General features: G+C 41.7%; 1 protein-coding gene across 8 annotated transcripts in view; it reads right to left on the minus strand.

The window, feature by feature from the left end:
* Positions 1 to 16,554, minus strand: part of ATXN7 (ataxin 7) — a 124,384-nt gene that overhangs the window by 7,853 nt on the left and 99,977 nt on the right. For all 8 annotated transcript variants that reach the window (XM_039880522.1, XM_039880523.1, XM_039880520.1 and 5 more), the window contains 6 exons: positions 13,360 to 13,612; positions 11,015 to 11,274; positions 10,498 to 10,580; positions 6,366 to 6,631; positions 4,668 to 4,866; positions 4,186 to 4,307 (listed from right to left, as the gene is read on the minus strand). In XM_039880522.1, the coding sequence (XP_039736456.1) occupies positions 4,186 to 4,307; positions 4,668 to 4,866; positions 6,366 to 6,631; positions 10,498 to 10,580; positions 11,015 to 11,274; positions 13,360 to 13,612 (1,183 nt within the window). The remainder of the gene's footprint in view (positions 1 to 4,185; positions 4,308 to 4,667; positions 4,867 to 6,365; positions 6,632 to 10,497; positions 10,581 to 11,014; positions 11,275 to 13,359; positions 13,613 to 16,554) is intronic.

Here is a 16,554-nt window from a genome sequence, read left to right on the forward strand (position 1 = left end):
ATAATGGTCTGTAAGGCTCCATGTGCCTTGCCAGCTGCTACTGCCCCAGCTTCACACCGCGACCTCCCAAGCACCACCCCCAGCGCCCTGGTTCCAGCTGTTCACGAACTTCCCTTAAGTTCTGAGAATAGGCCACGACATAAGATATCTTCTGCCTAGAACACTGTCACCCTAACTTCTGCTCCTCCTTTAGTTTCAGTCCATTATCATTTCTTAGGAAATCTGTCCTGACCATCCTCACTGACTTAGTTCCCCATAGACTCACACCGCTTTGTCCCTGGACTTTGGAGGACTCAGCATGGTTTTAATGTGTGATTAATGTCTAACTTCTTTGCAAATGGAACAATCCACAGTTTATTTACCATCGTAGCACCAGTGCCTAGCACAGTGCCTGGAAGAGAAGGCACTCAAATGCTGAGAGAAAACATCAGTAAGGAAGAAGGAAGGGCACAGATAACTAATAACAAATGTTAAATCCTAACTATTGGCCTGAATGACTGTACAAGGGAATGAAGCCCCCACATCTCAGGGGATTTCCATAGTGCTGAAACAATGTATTCTGTTAATAATGTCTAGGCAAGGCATTTATTTGGAGATAGGGGAGTCATTAGTCAAATCAGGGAGGTCCCCTTTTTATTTTAGCTCCGATTTTAAAATGTGACAGCACCCAAATCTCAAAAACCCCTATGGACAGAATTAACACTGACATAGCAAAACAGAAAATGGCCTGACTGGAAGGCAAGAGTCAAGAATGCTCCGCTCCTAACTTTATGGGGCAGCTCCAGTGGATCTAGTCACCATGCCAGCTGGGACTCTAGTTCCTCATCTCAAGCGAGACTGCTGCCAAAGTGCTTTCCAGACGCGTTTTAAGAAGAACTATAGTTACTAATAAAGAGAATTAATTACAAGGTTTGTAGCAGCTTAAGAATTTCATTCAAGAGTATAGCTCTGGCCCTAAGTCAGTGCTTCTCAACTTTGGCTGCACATTACAATCACCTGTGGAGTTCTGGCTGCTCCTAGACTAACTATACCAGAATCCCTGGGGGGAGAAGGGGACTGACAATAATAATTTCTAAATCTCTCCAGGGGAGTCTAACATGAACCTAAGATTGAGAAGCTGAATTCTATCTATCCCTGTACTGCTCATGACATTACCTGAGAGACTAATTAGAAATGCAGAGTCCCTAGGCCTCACTCCAGACTTACTTCAACAGAATCTGTATCTCAACAAGACCCCCAGGTAAGTCGTGGGCACTGACACCTTGGAGAAGCCCTGCTCACTGGGTGCAGTGGCTTCTCATGGCCACCAGGTGGCTAATGAAGACAGAGCCTAAAGACCAGGCTGCTGGACCTGAGTCCTGGAGAAAGAAAAAAGCATTGGGAGTCTACAGGTTGGGGATGTGGCTCTCTCTGGATGATATTACTAGTTCCTTTTTAAAAAGCTCTTCTAAGTCATTTATTAACTTTTGTATAAAGAAGGACAAGGAAAGAATATGTAGTCATACTGATCTACGTTTGCATAAATGAACTCTGTAAAGATATACAAGCAACTAAGAAAAATGCTTTCCTCTGGAGGGGCGGGGTAGGTGTGGGGGACGGGTGACTAAAATTTTTCTTGTATACCTCTTCATTCTCTTTTTTCACCTAAGTGAATTTATTACCAATCTAAAGAATTAAATTAAGAAAAAAAAAAAACCTTAAAAACATCTTGATTACCATTCCAGCTCCTTAGAGGATATGGCATAGCGGTTCCAAATCAACAGCAGGCAATCAGTTTACATAAATCAGAGGTGCTTGGAAATGACCTTTGGGGTCACAGTCATGCTCCAGAGGAACTGCTGGTCTAATTTCACAGCTGTCCAGAGACTCCACACACTGAAGATGACTTATTTCACTGTCATACTCAAATCTCACCTCCTCTTACCCCCAAATTAACCTCAATAAGTAACTAAAGGGTAAGGGGCTGAGGAGTGCCACACAAACTGGGACTCCTCCTAGAAGGGAGGACTTTGCCTGAGCCAGTAGGACAGGACGACCACTTTCAGTGTTTCCTTCAGTGCCACCTGCGAACAGTTCTCCTCTGGCTGAGAACTGCTAAGTGACTCCCAGCAAGTCTTGGCAGCTGCCCGAAAAGGCTGCCTGAGTCGAGGAGCACTTCCTCAAGCACCTGGCCTGGCACCTCTAAGTTCCTGTCTGACTGGGGCCTGTGAGCCAGCTCATCGCTTGAGCAACCAGTCTAAATCTGCTGTATTGACTTTTTTTTTTTTTTAAACCAAAGGTCATGTTAACAAAAAGGAATGGTTTCTTCCGAGCTGGAAGCAAGTGACTGATAAGGATAAGGCAGTCAGCCTTTGTCAGAAGAGAGAGAGAGAGACAGACAGTGGACTCAATGTTGTTATCCTTCTTCAAAAGTTCACAGCACAAAGAGGAAAACCTCTCCACATAGGTCACTACAAACTGAAACCATCGTCACCCAAAGTGTTGACCATAAACCTCTTATCAATATAATGAAGACAAAACATTCTGAGGACCCTTCTAAACTCTTAGGAGTACCCTAAACTCACAGTTTAGTAAAAGTTCAATAAGCTCTCCAAGTCCTCCTGGGTAGTCTGAAGAAGGAAGCTGAGATTTCATGTATTTGGGGGTTTTCTGAAATAGTGAGACCCTCCCCCCACTCCAAGAATCCTACAAACTGATGCCCTGAGTCTGCCTCTAGGAAGAGACAATAATGTTCCTTCACAAAGGAAGAGGAACCAAGAAGAAACATGGAACAGAAAAGCACAGTAACACTGCTCTGGCTCTGGTTTTCTAGGTGACTAATACAAGTCATATTAATGATCATGGAGACTGGTCTTTGCATGGTGGGCTTATCCAAAGCCTCTGAACAGCTTCCTCTGACTTTATTGGGAAACTAAGGAAAGGAGACAAGTGAATGTCCTGGCAGAGTCCATTCAGGGAGGCACTAGTGAATGATGCCCAAATGGAGGATGTGGGATGGCCTATGGATTACTGGACAGCCCCCTTTAGCAAAGCTCAATGTTTCCCCAAATAGGTACCACTAAATGCTGGTTCCCCAAGATGCTCTTCTAAAAGAGGTTCCCAAGTCAAAAGAGCCTGGGAGACATTCCACACTATAACATGATATCCCTTGCTTTAAGAGTTACAATGGAGAGTGCCCATCAAAGGGTCCGAGAAGTCCTGCAGCAAGAAGAAAAACTATGGTACATCAGGAATGACTGAGCTAAACCTTTCTGGCCACGGAACTCTTCTTCCACTTAAAATCCTGTTTGGGAAACACTAACATACAAAATGTCACACAAGATGACCGTCTTATTCCAAATTTTAAATTGGAGGAGCACATCGCTCCTCTAAAACTCTCAGCAGCTCCCCACTGTACTCAGAATCCATTTCAGTGTCATGTAGTCCCTGCTGGCCTCTCGAATCTTATTTTATACATGCTCACTTTCTTGCTCTTTCGCAAACAAACCACATTCTTTTCTGACTCAAGACCTTCAAACACATGGTTCTGTCTGGAACCCACTCCTCCCACCATCCCTATGGCTGCTCTTTCTCACCCATCATCTCAGTTCAAGGGATGCCTCTTCAGGTAGGCTTTCCTGAATCACTCTGGTCTATTTTTTATCACCTCAGCTTTCCGTTTGGAACCAAACTGCCTCTGGGCCCAAATCCTGGCCCTACCACTAACTTGCTGTGTGACCTTGTTTCTCAGTTTCATTATCTGTAAAGTGGTGATAATCAAGGTCAGCTGACAAAGTGAAATGTGAAAATATATTTAATCTTAAAGTTGTCTGGCATACAGTAAGCTCTCGGTGTTAATGATTATTAGTGTTTCCATTGTCTCCCTTATGACAAGTTATAATCTCTATTTTCTGTTTATTGGTTTTTGAGTTTCTCCGCCAACTAGAACTTGAGCTCCATACCTATGGCGGTGCCTGTTTGGAACCCTAGAACCCAGAACGAGACTTATTTGCTGAGAATGAATGAATGAATGAATGAATGAATGAATGATGAGGGGCCTTCTTCTCAGGGCTAGTCAAAGGCCATGTTTTCATTTTAGATAAGTATATATTCATTAAACTAGTCCCATAAGAAATAAAGAGTATGCAATGCTGAGTAAAGTTGGTCCTCTCTCCCCATCCCAGAGTTGGTACGACAGGCACTCACTTCCACAGCTGCGCATTCAGATGCTTGTCCACCATGAAGCTGAGGGCGCAGCGAAGCCGGTTCCACCGGGAGTCAAATACATAATAGCCTCTTCCAATCTGCCGGCTCCCAAATGTGCAAAACTGAAAAAGAGAGCACAACCACACATGCTTGCTAACTCCGACGGCAGCACGACCTGGTGAGGGTCTCTCTCCTTCAGGAATGGAGCTACCATGAAAGACAGAGCTTACTCTGAGCACCACAGGTTGTGAAGCATGACAGTGACAATGACTGGCCCTGAGTTTCATGGAAGAGAAAGGGAAAAGCCTGAGACGTCCCCGGACAGAGTGCATGCCACCTCTGGGGCACCCTGTTCTGAGCTGCTCTCACATCTTGACCGCGTCCCACATGTATGGGCATGCCAAAGTCCCTGGCACGCCCCCCTGCAGTGTCGTGTCCCTGCTGCGTGGGGAGGGTCAATGCAGGGTGGATGTGGAACTTACAGATGCTGGCTGAGGATGATGACCTGAATAATGACAGTCCAGTTTTTCAACAGACTCTTCTTTGTCATCGCCTTCTCCCTCCTCACTGGATAACCGAGACGCTGGCTCAGTGGCAGGCAGGGGAGGGTGTGGAGATTCATGGACTGGAGGAGGGTCAATGGGGGCACTCCCACCTTGCTGAGCAGGGCAGCCTGGAGGCCTTGGTGAGTAGAAAGTGCAGCACTGATCAGATCACATGTCTGGGAATCAGCCGCCTTAACTCAGATACAGCAACGTATCCAAAACCACCTAGGGGGTCTGGGGTCCACCTCTAACACTGAGAAAACCTGAGGTGGCCCCAGAGTGAAGGAACCTTTCTCCCAAACTGCACGATGTCAAGTAGATCTGCTTGCCAGATCTCGTCCAAGATCACTTATACTAGTTCTCCTTTCTATAGCCACTTGGGTTGCTCAAGTCCTTCTAGTCTCCTCAAAGAAGGGAAAACATCTATGGGATTTAAGAGAATACTTTCTTTGATTCCTTTTTAAATTTCACATGGATTTGGGTTACTAAGGCAATATATGAGATAATTGGCAAAGTGCTCTAAAACAACCCAAGAGGGCTAGGAGGTGATAAAAGAACTAGGTAGCACTATACTGTATGTGGATAACCGATCCTAGAGTCTGCTACTCAGGGACAGCAACGCATTTTTCCTACATATATACAGTCCTAGTGGTTCTAGAAGCAAACTTACTTTTTTAATAGATGGGGAAACTTCAATGAGAAGATGGCCAGAGAAAGGACTTGCTAAGGAATCATGGCTGGGGCCTGGCTACGCTCTACAGAGCCTCCCCCACTGCTCTTCCACTGTGTTGCTCAGAAACCAGAGGGCTTGTGTCGGGATAGGCACAAACTTGGGTTTCCATGAGGGAGGCACTTCCACCCGTCATGCGACAATTTCAAGAATCAGACATGTGAGTGTGAAATGTCAGGCAATGGCAACAAGGGTTGGCATGTTCCTGAGCAGAAGTCCTTGTTTCCGATGCCCAACACTGAAGGCCCTCATTCTCAATGCCTTTCTCTTTTCCTTCTCTTTGGAAATGGGTACAAAGTCCTTTACCTCAACTTGGTTAAATATACAAGCACAGACATACATATATTCTGTCCACCAGCACTGTCTCCAAGGTGTGTGTATGACAAGTTCTCAGTAAAACACCCTGATCCACTGCCTACTACATGGCTAAAATGCCTAATTCATGCTTAGGCCAAAGTCCCAAATGAATGAATGACCAAAAAATGTTCGTAAATGGATGCTGAAAAAACTCAGGCTGAATGTCTGTCCCCAGCAAGGATTCCCACTGCTGCGTTTTGCAAGAAGCGAGACAAATGAATAGGAAATTCTGCCAAAGCCATGTGAAATGTTCCAATTGCTAACCTGCAGGCAGGACCCAGGACTCAGCCTGCTCAGTGAGTGGGCTTACGAGACTTATAATGTCGAGTGGTAATTCTAGCTTTATTCTGCTGCTTGCATTGGGCCGAGAAGAGCACAATGATGAACTCAACGATTTTTTCCCCTTAAAGTAAAACCCAATGGAAAAACATCTCATCTTCTCGTAGTGAGCCCAATGTATGTTCCTTGACATGACTACAGTGGGGTTTTACAGTGTCTCCAAGTCTGTTCTCTGAAGGAGGGAGAAAGGGTTGGAAAACTTGGCTTACCTTGGAAGACTAGGGGTGTGAGGTTTAGGTTTACTAGCTACAAAAGGCTTTGATTCAGAAGGAATCACTCCATGAGAGTTTTGGTGTGGCTCCTGTGAAGTTCTAGAAGGGGTGGGATGCGGGTCCCTGAGAGGCTGCGTTGGTTGCTGAGAGTCCGGATGGCGAATCGATTCCTTTTCCCTGGTTTTGTTTTTGTGCTCGGCTAATAACACATCAAATCGTTTTCTTCTACCCTGGACAGCCCTCCGTTGGGTTAAGGAATGTGTCTGTAGGCCAGAAAAATACAGAAACCAAAGTATGTCAGAAATAATTTCTTCTCTGTCATATATCCAAAAACATTATTCCTAATAAAAAAGCAATCTGGACCATAAGCAAAGTAAAAGGCTGTTCATCATTTGATAAGCTAAAAATCATGAGTATCATCTTTTTTCTTTAGCTAGAATAGAAGCACATATTCTAGGCTCCCAATGTATGAGAGTTTGGAGATGTTATTTCTACCAGAAGAAAGAAGGAATGTTAGCTGTGCCACCTGGTATGTAAGTGAGCAGCAAACAGAAACAAGCAGGTGACAGGTACTCATGTTTTGTGCAATAGTAATAATTCGTTTACTGGGGCTCTTATCAACTTCATTAGAAAAATCCCTCTTTGGGCCATTTAGAGTTTTGAATGTTACAAGGGAAGAAACAATTATTCCAAAGATCTGTTTTATCAAAAAGTCTTCTTTTAGTAACTGCCAGAGAGTAAAAACTAAATACAACTGTTTCTCTCTAGTTCAATGAAAATGCCATGTAAAGAAAGTGGCTCAAAGCAATTGGAGACAGGGATTGCTAAGGCCGAGTAAAGTCTATAAGACTGAGAGAAGAGATGTAAAACAGAGTGAATCCCTATAAAGAGACACATATCCCAAATGTAAGTGAATTCATCCAGATATTTACTTTACTTTTCTCTTTTATGTTACAAAATACTGCAAATTATATTTTATGTGTGTTCATGGCTCTACATATTACACAAATATGTTGCTCTACAGGTTTATATATCTGCTTCGAATTAAGGAGTTTAAGGGGAATTAGGCTCCTAATGTCCTTTTGAAATTTAATAACATAACCTACCTCCTTTCTCTTAGATGCACTGCAAACTATGTACACCCAAAATCTAATCTGGCACAGATAAATGTATTTAGCATCTTTTTAAATTCTTAATTTTCTTCAATATGAAATAAATCCACAAGGAAGTACCCCAAATGAAGACAAAGAACTGTTTTGTTTCGTGCTGTACCATCACCTAGTATAGCACCTGGCACTCAATAAATGCTTCGAATAAAAAGTATATAAAAATAATGACCCTCCAATATGTGTCGGATGAACAAATGAATAGATAATGTCACTGGTGCACCTGCCTGTCTCTCCAGACAGATGTAGAAGCCTCTCCTTGTCTTTGAATGTCCACTGGTGATTAGCACAGAAAAACCAGGTGAGGAAGGTAGGATGAGATAATCAATATTTTCCCGGCTTGGTTTGGATTTCCACTGAGTGCTGAAGAACCTTCCAAACACAAATCAGATGCACCTACCTCCCATCAGAACTCTCTGGGGACTACCTAAGGCTCACAGGATAAAGAATGACTGTATAACTAGGCTTCTTGGCCCCGCACACTCTGACACCTATGGTCCCTGCTACTCGCTCTTTTGGTTCCAAGTGCCTCCTCCTCCTCCTTCTGTTCAGCCTCCTGGCTTTCTTTCAGACCCAAAGGTGTTTGTTCTGCCCATCACAGAGCTGTCACACATGTTGTTTCCTCTATCTCTCTCACCCGTCTTTGCTCTGCTAAGTCACATGGATTCCGGCCCATGTTCTTATGGCAAAGGAGGCTTCCCTGGCCTAATCGCTCCACTGAAGGCTGTTATAACATAGTCCTCTTTCCGTTGTTTACTCATCATGGTAACTTTACACTTATTTGAGCGATCATCAGATTAAGCTCCATCTCTTTCATTAGACTGTAAGCCCCATGAGGGTAGGGAACATGCCTTGATTTTGTTAAAGCCCGAAATCCTCTGGGACCCTGAATGAGGCCTGTGCTCCTAGATGTGTGCAATAAAAATTTCTACAGTGACTAAATGGACTAGACTACTGGTCTCAAAATCTATTTGCATGGAAGGCAAAGAAGACATTAAACAGGACATTAGACAGATGAGAAAGCGAGAAGCAGGAGATCCCCTGACAGTGAAGGGAATGGACAATGATCTAAGTCTAAGACAGGAGAGACTTGGGCAACCATGTGGGGGACATTCAAGGAAGGCATTCAAGCATGTATAGTCCATGATAGCTGAATAGATTCAGGCCACAGTAGGGCAGAGAAAGGGAGAAGCACTTCACAAACAGCACAGGAAGAAAGTAAGGGAAAGGACAGGCCTGCCAAGATGCTGCATTTTCTATGCTGAACTCATGACATGTCAGGGCTGAAGATACCTATTAATGTGATGACAGGATTAACATCATGCCACACACAATAATGACGCCCTTAACAGAATGCAAGGAGAGCATACATGATTTGAAAATGAAGAAGGTTGGTCAAACTCCTTGCAGATTCTGAGTTGATAAAGCTTTTGGTTCACCAATATACCTCAGAAATGATTTAAATAGAGCATGCTGGATAAAGAAAGCATGACCAGTATGATAACACTGAGAAATCTGTTACTAAGAGGCAGGTAGGCGGGAAGAAAGCAGAGAGAGGATGAGCAGTTGTAATGATATGGAGCAGGGCCGAGGCACCCTTTCACAAGTTCTCTTAGGGGCAGTGAAATGGACATAATCCCATAGAGCTACAATGGCTATCTTCAGAGAACAACAACACACCACTATGTGTGTTCAATTAATATTATATAAAACAAAGGCAATTTGTTCTGAATTACAAGTTTTTAACCTAGACATTCGGGGGGATGGGGCATGGAGTGGGGATGTCCAACAACTCCTGAAATAGAATGCGAAATTCATAATATACATGTGTACATATATTTTTTCCTCAGGGAAGAGGATCTGGGATTTTTTTTTTTAAATTAGATATTTAAAGGTGCTCTTGACCAACTCTTTTACCCCAAAAGATCAGAACTATTGTTGTAAGATAAAATCCGTATACTAAAATTAAATAAGAAATTTAAATTAAAAAAAGAACCCCTTAGAAATAACATTTCCCATTCTGAAGATTGTAACATTCCTCCGTTTATGAGGCAGAGTGGGGTCTGAAGTCCTTTATTCAAACACAATCTTTGGTAAAATTTAAAATAATACCCCAACAATTTCATTAACTTTAAGAAGACGAGACCAATTTTTATAATTTTTAACCCCTCCTCCAAACAGGGTTTTTAAATTACAGGTTTCAAAGCAGTGATTCTTAATACCTCTTGAACCTTTGTTAAGGGTAGTTGGGGATACTCTCCAGAGAAATGCAAATAAACATAGAAGCTAATCTATGTAGCAGGTCCACTGATGCTCTGAGCCACCCCTATATTCACAACCCTTATTTTACAGCAAATATACCATCTTCTTATTAGCAAACTGGCATTTTAAAGGAAAACCTCAGGACAGAAAGAGGATCATTACATTTTCCTATCTTATATATAAAATAGATTGCATGTTATCTAGTATTTAAAAAAAACTAGAAAAATAAGACTCCCTAAAAGTCACAAATATTTTAAAGTGGCTCTTTAAATTTAAGGACCACCGATTACAAAAACATTTTAAGAATATTCACATATATGTGAAGGAAATTTCTGGACTGTTCTAAGTCAGTATAATCTAAAATACAGTAAAGGGTAGCCTTTCATATTAAATTTCTCTGAAGAAATGTTAAAAGTCTTTGAAATAACATATTGATTATAAAAGAATACTATTCCTCTGGATACAACATTGCTCACTGGAAATAAACCCTCTCTTAAGATTGTAGTTTACGACAAGAGGTTTCACATTTTCTAAACCTGAGGCTTTCTTCATCAAAACCAAGTTATTTCCTCATTTACAAAATTCAGAACAATCCACAGCTCGGATCCCCTCTGGGTTAGAGAGACTTTGGGAGCAATGCCCATCTATCTCAGCTCCCCGAGCTTACCAGAGTATTCAGGTCTGTCCAGGAGGCCACCTACCTTGCATGTCAAAGACCGGGTGCAGGGCTTCTTGGTGTCAAGATCAATAACCCCACAGTGTATGTCAGGATCAAACTCTCTTTCTGTCAAAAGCATACAGACATTACTATGGGCCCACCAAATACTCTCTTTTTCCTGGAAAAAGAGGAAAAATCTCAAAACAGACAAATTATAACTTGAATAAAATCTACATATGAGCACTGCAAAAAAGCAGCGACATCACTTACAGAGTGGGGATTATTGCCACCAGATGACAGGAAAGAGATGGTTTAAGTCAGCATTTTTGCCTTACTCCATTCAGAAATACACTACTAGAAAGCTATTTTTATGTTACTTACACACACACTTGCATTTTAAAGACAACAATAAAGTGGTCAAGCGTATTACTTAAGAAACTTCCTCCTAAAGCTGAAGTTGACCAGTTTTAAAAAAAGGACTTATAGATAGCAGCTCACTTGCTTCTCTAAGAATAGCCAATTAATACACAGAGAAACATTAAGAGAAAACATGAAGTTACCTGATAATCTCTTATTTAAAAATTTCCTGTTATTGGAATTATCTTCAGACTTCTTTTCCAGAGTGGGCAGTGCGGGAAGCCCTTTGCCATTCAAAATCTGTCCAGGTGAAGGCAAGGTTGGCTTTGGTATTGAGGGGCAGTTAAGGCCAGGCTTGACTGAGGAACTCACAGTAGCAGGACAGGTTGGCCCCACCGCAGATTTCAGTAGTGTGCCATCCATCTTCGGATGAATCTTTTCCACTTTAACAGAGGGCGTCATACTGTGGTGGGGGAAGCGAGAACACCAGTACCTAAGTGCCTCAGCGGCCCCAGGTGAATGGTGAGCCAGAGGGAAGAGGGAGAACCTGGATCTACCCATGCACTGTAGAGAGGTAGGCTCCCAAAGGCATGTTATGAAAATTTGTTAGAACTATCCAGAAAACTCAGTAAAGTTCACATTTATTCAGTTTATAAGCCCTTCTGACAAGGCAAAAACTCTAGTGACCACCAAATTTACCTGGTCTTTCATCATTCCAGAACAATCTTAAACAGGAGCCTATGAGAGATCTAGAGCTAATACCCAATGCAATTCCTGAAAGAAATAAAATATAAAACGGTCTAAAAGGACCAAAGACTATTTTGCAGGACCTGCAGAGAATGTTTCTGAGAAATGTAATTTTAAAGAAAGGATCTATCAAGTGAACAAAGAAAAGAATATTGGAATTAGAGAATGTTTCCAAGAAATGTCACTAAGGACTTACAAGAACTCAAATAAGCCTAACAACAGATAGCCAAGAAGAGGCTTTCTGCTTCTGTTAATGAGCAAAACCAATGTTTAATTAGTGAATGATGTGCCACCGAAGTGATAACTCTCCAGTCCTTGAAAAAGGTTTCCATAACAGGAGCTTGAAATACAAATGTCTGGTCCACGATTGGTGAGCCCTGAATACCTGTGCCACTAAAAAGAACTGATTTCTGTTGGAGTCAATCATTTGGTTGGCAAATATTGGTATGAAGCTAACACTTGTCCCGGTCCCCTTCTAAAGGCCAGCTCCAAATACAGAAGATTTGAACTGATGAGGTTTTCTAAACTTTGTTTAGTGGACTCAATGCTCTAACAGCTGTTGAACTGGCAAAGTGACTTACATGCTGCACTGACATTTTCTTTGGCTTTAAGACAGCTCCTGGAACAAAAGCCAAGCTTGCTGTACTTGCGCTTCTGACAGACGAGCAGAGGCTGGAGACTTAGCAACCAGGATAAACAGCTCCAAACAGCTGTACCTGGAACAGCCTGAAAGCAGCAGAGACACTGCAAGATGCCATGGCCACTCCCAGTTGGCAAGGTCTTTGAGCAGCAGCAGGTGCTGGACGCGGCCCTGCGATTAACCGGGTTATCAGACCTTGGGCCTGAGATGTGTGGCATAGCCTCCAAAAGGGAGGCAGGCCAGGGAAAAGCCACTGGTCACTAAGGCTGAGGGATGCCACGATGAGGCGAGATATGTTTCTATGGGAATGCACGGCTGCTCCCTCATGTGACCACAGGAGCCTGCCAGCCTAAGGATCCACTGTAGAAGCTTGCCAAACCCTTGCCTGGAGGGTGTAAACTTCTTCCAGCCCTCCCTCATCACCACACTCGTGATGTGAACCCAGGGCTGGGAAGAGGAAGTGCTGCTTCCCTATGTGTTTTGCAGGCCCCAGAAAATCCTAGAACAGCATCTGGGAATCTCTTCACCTTTTTATGCCTATTATTACCAACAGCAGCAGCACCAGCATCCATTTATTTACTCTCTCCTGCGGGCCAGATATCATGCCTGGTGCTTGACTCTGATATATTAATTGTACTACTCTCAATAGCTCTGCACAATACACAATGGCTGTTATTCTTAGAGGCCAAAAATTAAATAAATAAATAAATAAAATGAGGGCCATGTCCAAGTCCCCACAGCTAGGAAGTGACAGAGTTGGGATTTGAACCCAGGCCTGTTGGACTTGAGGGCTCCCCAGCTAAAGCTCCTCAACCTTATCACACTCCTTCTCCTTACCTAGAAAATGGGATAACAACAATACCTATTTCATAGGGTTGCTGTGATACTTAAATGACATACATGGGTAGAATTAAGTTTCAATAGGTGGCACACAATATAGCAGCAATAAATAAGTATTATTAACCTTATAATTAATGTCATTACTATTCTGTAAAGTTGCCCAAAGATATAATGGGGAAACAAAAAGAAACAACACGTATTTGAATTTCCCCTAAAGTGGGCTCTCTTTCACATGATTCTCAGATACTCTCAGATGCATCCAGTGTACACAGGTGCACCTGCATCAAGTAAAGCATTAATAACCCTCTTGGCCATACTCACATTCTACCATGGGGGACTCTAGTTTGTTGAATGGGATGCATTGGCCTGGTGTTCCCCCTGAGCTGCAGTTTCTCTTTGGGCGATTTCAACAACTTGGAACTTAATGAGGATGCACTTAGAACACCTCCACTGGAAGAACGGCTGCTTCCACTTCCACTGCCTCCTTTGCTTTTGGACAGAGAAGGGAAGAAGGAAAATACTGAAGTAGGAGGAACGGCCAAAGAAGGCTTGCTAGATGAGCTATGTCTTCTTTCTGAAAAGGAAAACAAAGAAAAAGGAAAAAAAGACATTGTTTCAGGCAAGTCTCCAATGGAACCCTGGAAGAGTCTCCCTGAAATTGACACATTTAGGTTCAAATATGCCTCACTAAGTGAAAATATATTAAACTCTGCAGCTTTCAGAAATGGCTTATCTAGGGCCCACAGACTTATTTAGGATTCTCGGAACTTGTCCTTCTGCATAGGAAACATCTCAGCATAAAGAAGTTTATCATTCACAGATAACCATTAGGAAAAAAGCTGTTCAAAACCTGAGAATACTGGGTTTTGCGTGTGAACCTCACTGGCTCCAACTTGCAGTTAGAGAAAAGAAAATTATTCGTTCATCTGCAGAATTCTGCTAATTGACACTGCATGGAATTCATTCTTCCTTTCTAGCATTGTACCTTTCCAATTTTCAAATTAGCAAAATGTTAAGAAACAAGTTGTACCTTCATTTTTTTTCTGTACTACTCACTAGCAAATGACATCAAATAAGAATGTTTCTAGGGTTATCTTATCATTCCTTAAGAATCTGTTCTGAAATTTTCTAGCGAATCATTTCAACTCCCCCTCCCCCGCCCTTGAAAAAATAATCTCACTCAACTACAGATGGCATAGCTCCGGCTCATACCACTAAGATGCCAAAAGTGCAAGACAAAAAATACCACAAATAGCTATGCCTGGTGTTTAAACCAGGAAGTAATTCATGGTTAAGTACAAACTACACTTGTATAAATGAAAATAAGTCTATACAATGGAGAATGGGGTTTTCTCAGAGTAAGGCAATCCATATTAAACAAATTGAGAGCTGCTGAAGAATGTTATCATTGGAAACAAATTAATTAGTAACTTTATCTACTTAAGCTACCTTATGATGTCTTCAATTAAACTTGTAATTTAATATGACACATCTGCTTAACTCTAAGTTTTAAATGTATGTGATCCAACATTTACTTATCACAATATAGAAGCTCTATGAGTATTTAAAAAATTAATCATAGTAGAACCAATGACTACAAGCATGACCTAAATAGTTTATTTCCAAAGGTGTTTTTATACTTGTCTTGAGCCTCTCTCTGAGGCTGCGATGACTTATTCAAGGAAGGACATTAAGTTCAAAGATGCTTTCTGAGGTACTTAAGAACCTGCTCTAAACCAGGACAAAACTATTATGTTATCTACAGACAAAATTCAAATTTTCCAACTTGACCACACAAAGGCCACAACCAGGTTAGGAAGGCTAAGTTGATGGTGATTTATAAGTGCTTCTTGAATTTTCTCACCTTTTTCTGATATGAAGTTATAAGAGGAAACAAAAATAATTTAAGTTTAATAATTTTTCAAATTTGGCACTTTTTTTTTAAATAAAGTTTCTCTCTCATCTGTGTTCACAAATACTCTGACTATACTTCAAAGCATTAGCACTTGTCTGCCAGGACTATAAAAATCTATGTCCAGGTCTGCTGGCTGCCTTGGGTGGTAGAACTTCCCTAAGCCGTATCTTAGTCCTATTCCCCCTGTAAGGTATGGCACAGAGAAGGACTTCAATTTACAGTTGCACCATTGATACACCTTTTCTTGTGAAGAGGAATGATTTTCAAATGGCCCCAGATCAGTGGTTCTCAACCTTGGCTGCACATTGGCCTAGCCTAATGAGCTTACAAAATACCAATGCCTGAGTCCCACCCTTAGAGAAAGTGATTTAACTGGTCTATGGTGTAGCCTGGGTATCTAGACTCTCACGAGCTCCCCCGTGTAATTCTGCTGTACAGCCAAGATAGAAAGCCTGCCTTAGACTAGGCTAATGCCTCAAAACCCATTAACCTTGGCTAACATTTGTCTAGCACTGAAAACACTGCTTGACACATGGCACTGTATATCAAAGTTTGTTAAAGCTCACTGCTGCTTCAACTAGTCTTCAACTAGTGTTTTGCAAATTTCCATCAACTTCAAACTATTTTCATTGTTCTTACCAAAGCTACATAAAATACTATTTTGTACTCACCATTTAAAATGATCAACTCTATTAATTCCCTACTCCTGCTCAGTCTAATATTAACCAACATCTCAAGGGGGCATCATTGGTATTTTGGACAGGACAATTCTACAGGATTTCAGGATAGTCAGAACTCCTGGTTGATCACCACTTAATCACCAGTAGTGCCCCTCTGCCAGGGGCAACCTGAAACTACTCCCCAGCTCATTTTCAGATGACCCAGTGTGAAGCAGGGTACCTCACTTGAGATGTATTTTCCCAAAACAATAGTATCTATGAAACAATAGTTAAGCTTGCTATATACATTTTCTGATATACAGTAAAATAAATATTAAAATTAACATATTTATCTATTATGTTCATCCACAAAAATCATCTTGTGTATCCCTAGGGGCAGTGTATTAAAGGAATAACACCATGTCTGTGATATGAAGAGGGGAAAAAAACCTCAACAGGAACTCTGACTTTTAAGAAGCACATTCAGTTTACTATTCTCCGGGTATCAAAATTTTTGAGCAAGTGTCTCAGAGTAAATGTGGTATATTTTCTCTTGAAACCTAATGATGTGAATAAAATTCTCAATCTAATTAAATACGGTTCTGCTTATTTTGAGACTGTAAACTTATTCCAAAGCTACTGATAAACTGAAAAACAGTTTGGGCATCATGAAAAAAATTTTGCATTTACTTTTGCAAGGTTTCATCTGCAAGAAGCACTAGGTGAATGCAGAAAACTACACCTGGCTGAACTGAACCATGTGGAAATACACAAAATATGCTTCCCTCCTAATATCCATCATTCACTTCAGAGTTCACTATGGATGTTAGGAGCCGCACCCATTCACATCTGGTGCTACAACTTTCCACTGATTTCAGAGAACCTTCTTCCTTCCACCCCTACACAATAGCTCACAAGCTGCAATTCTCCTGACACTTCCAG

This window comes from Pteropus medius, unplaced genomic scaffold (assembly GCF_902729225.1).
Source record: "Pteropus medius unplaced genomic scaffold, Ma_sr-lr_union100, whole genome shotgun sequence".
NCBI classification, from domain to species: Eukaryota; Metazoa; Chordata; class Mammalia; order Chiroptera; family Pteropodidae; genus Pteropus; species Pteropus medius.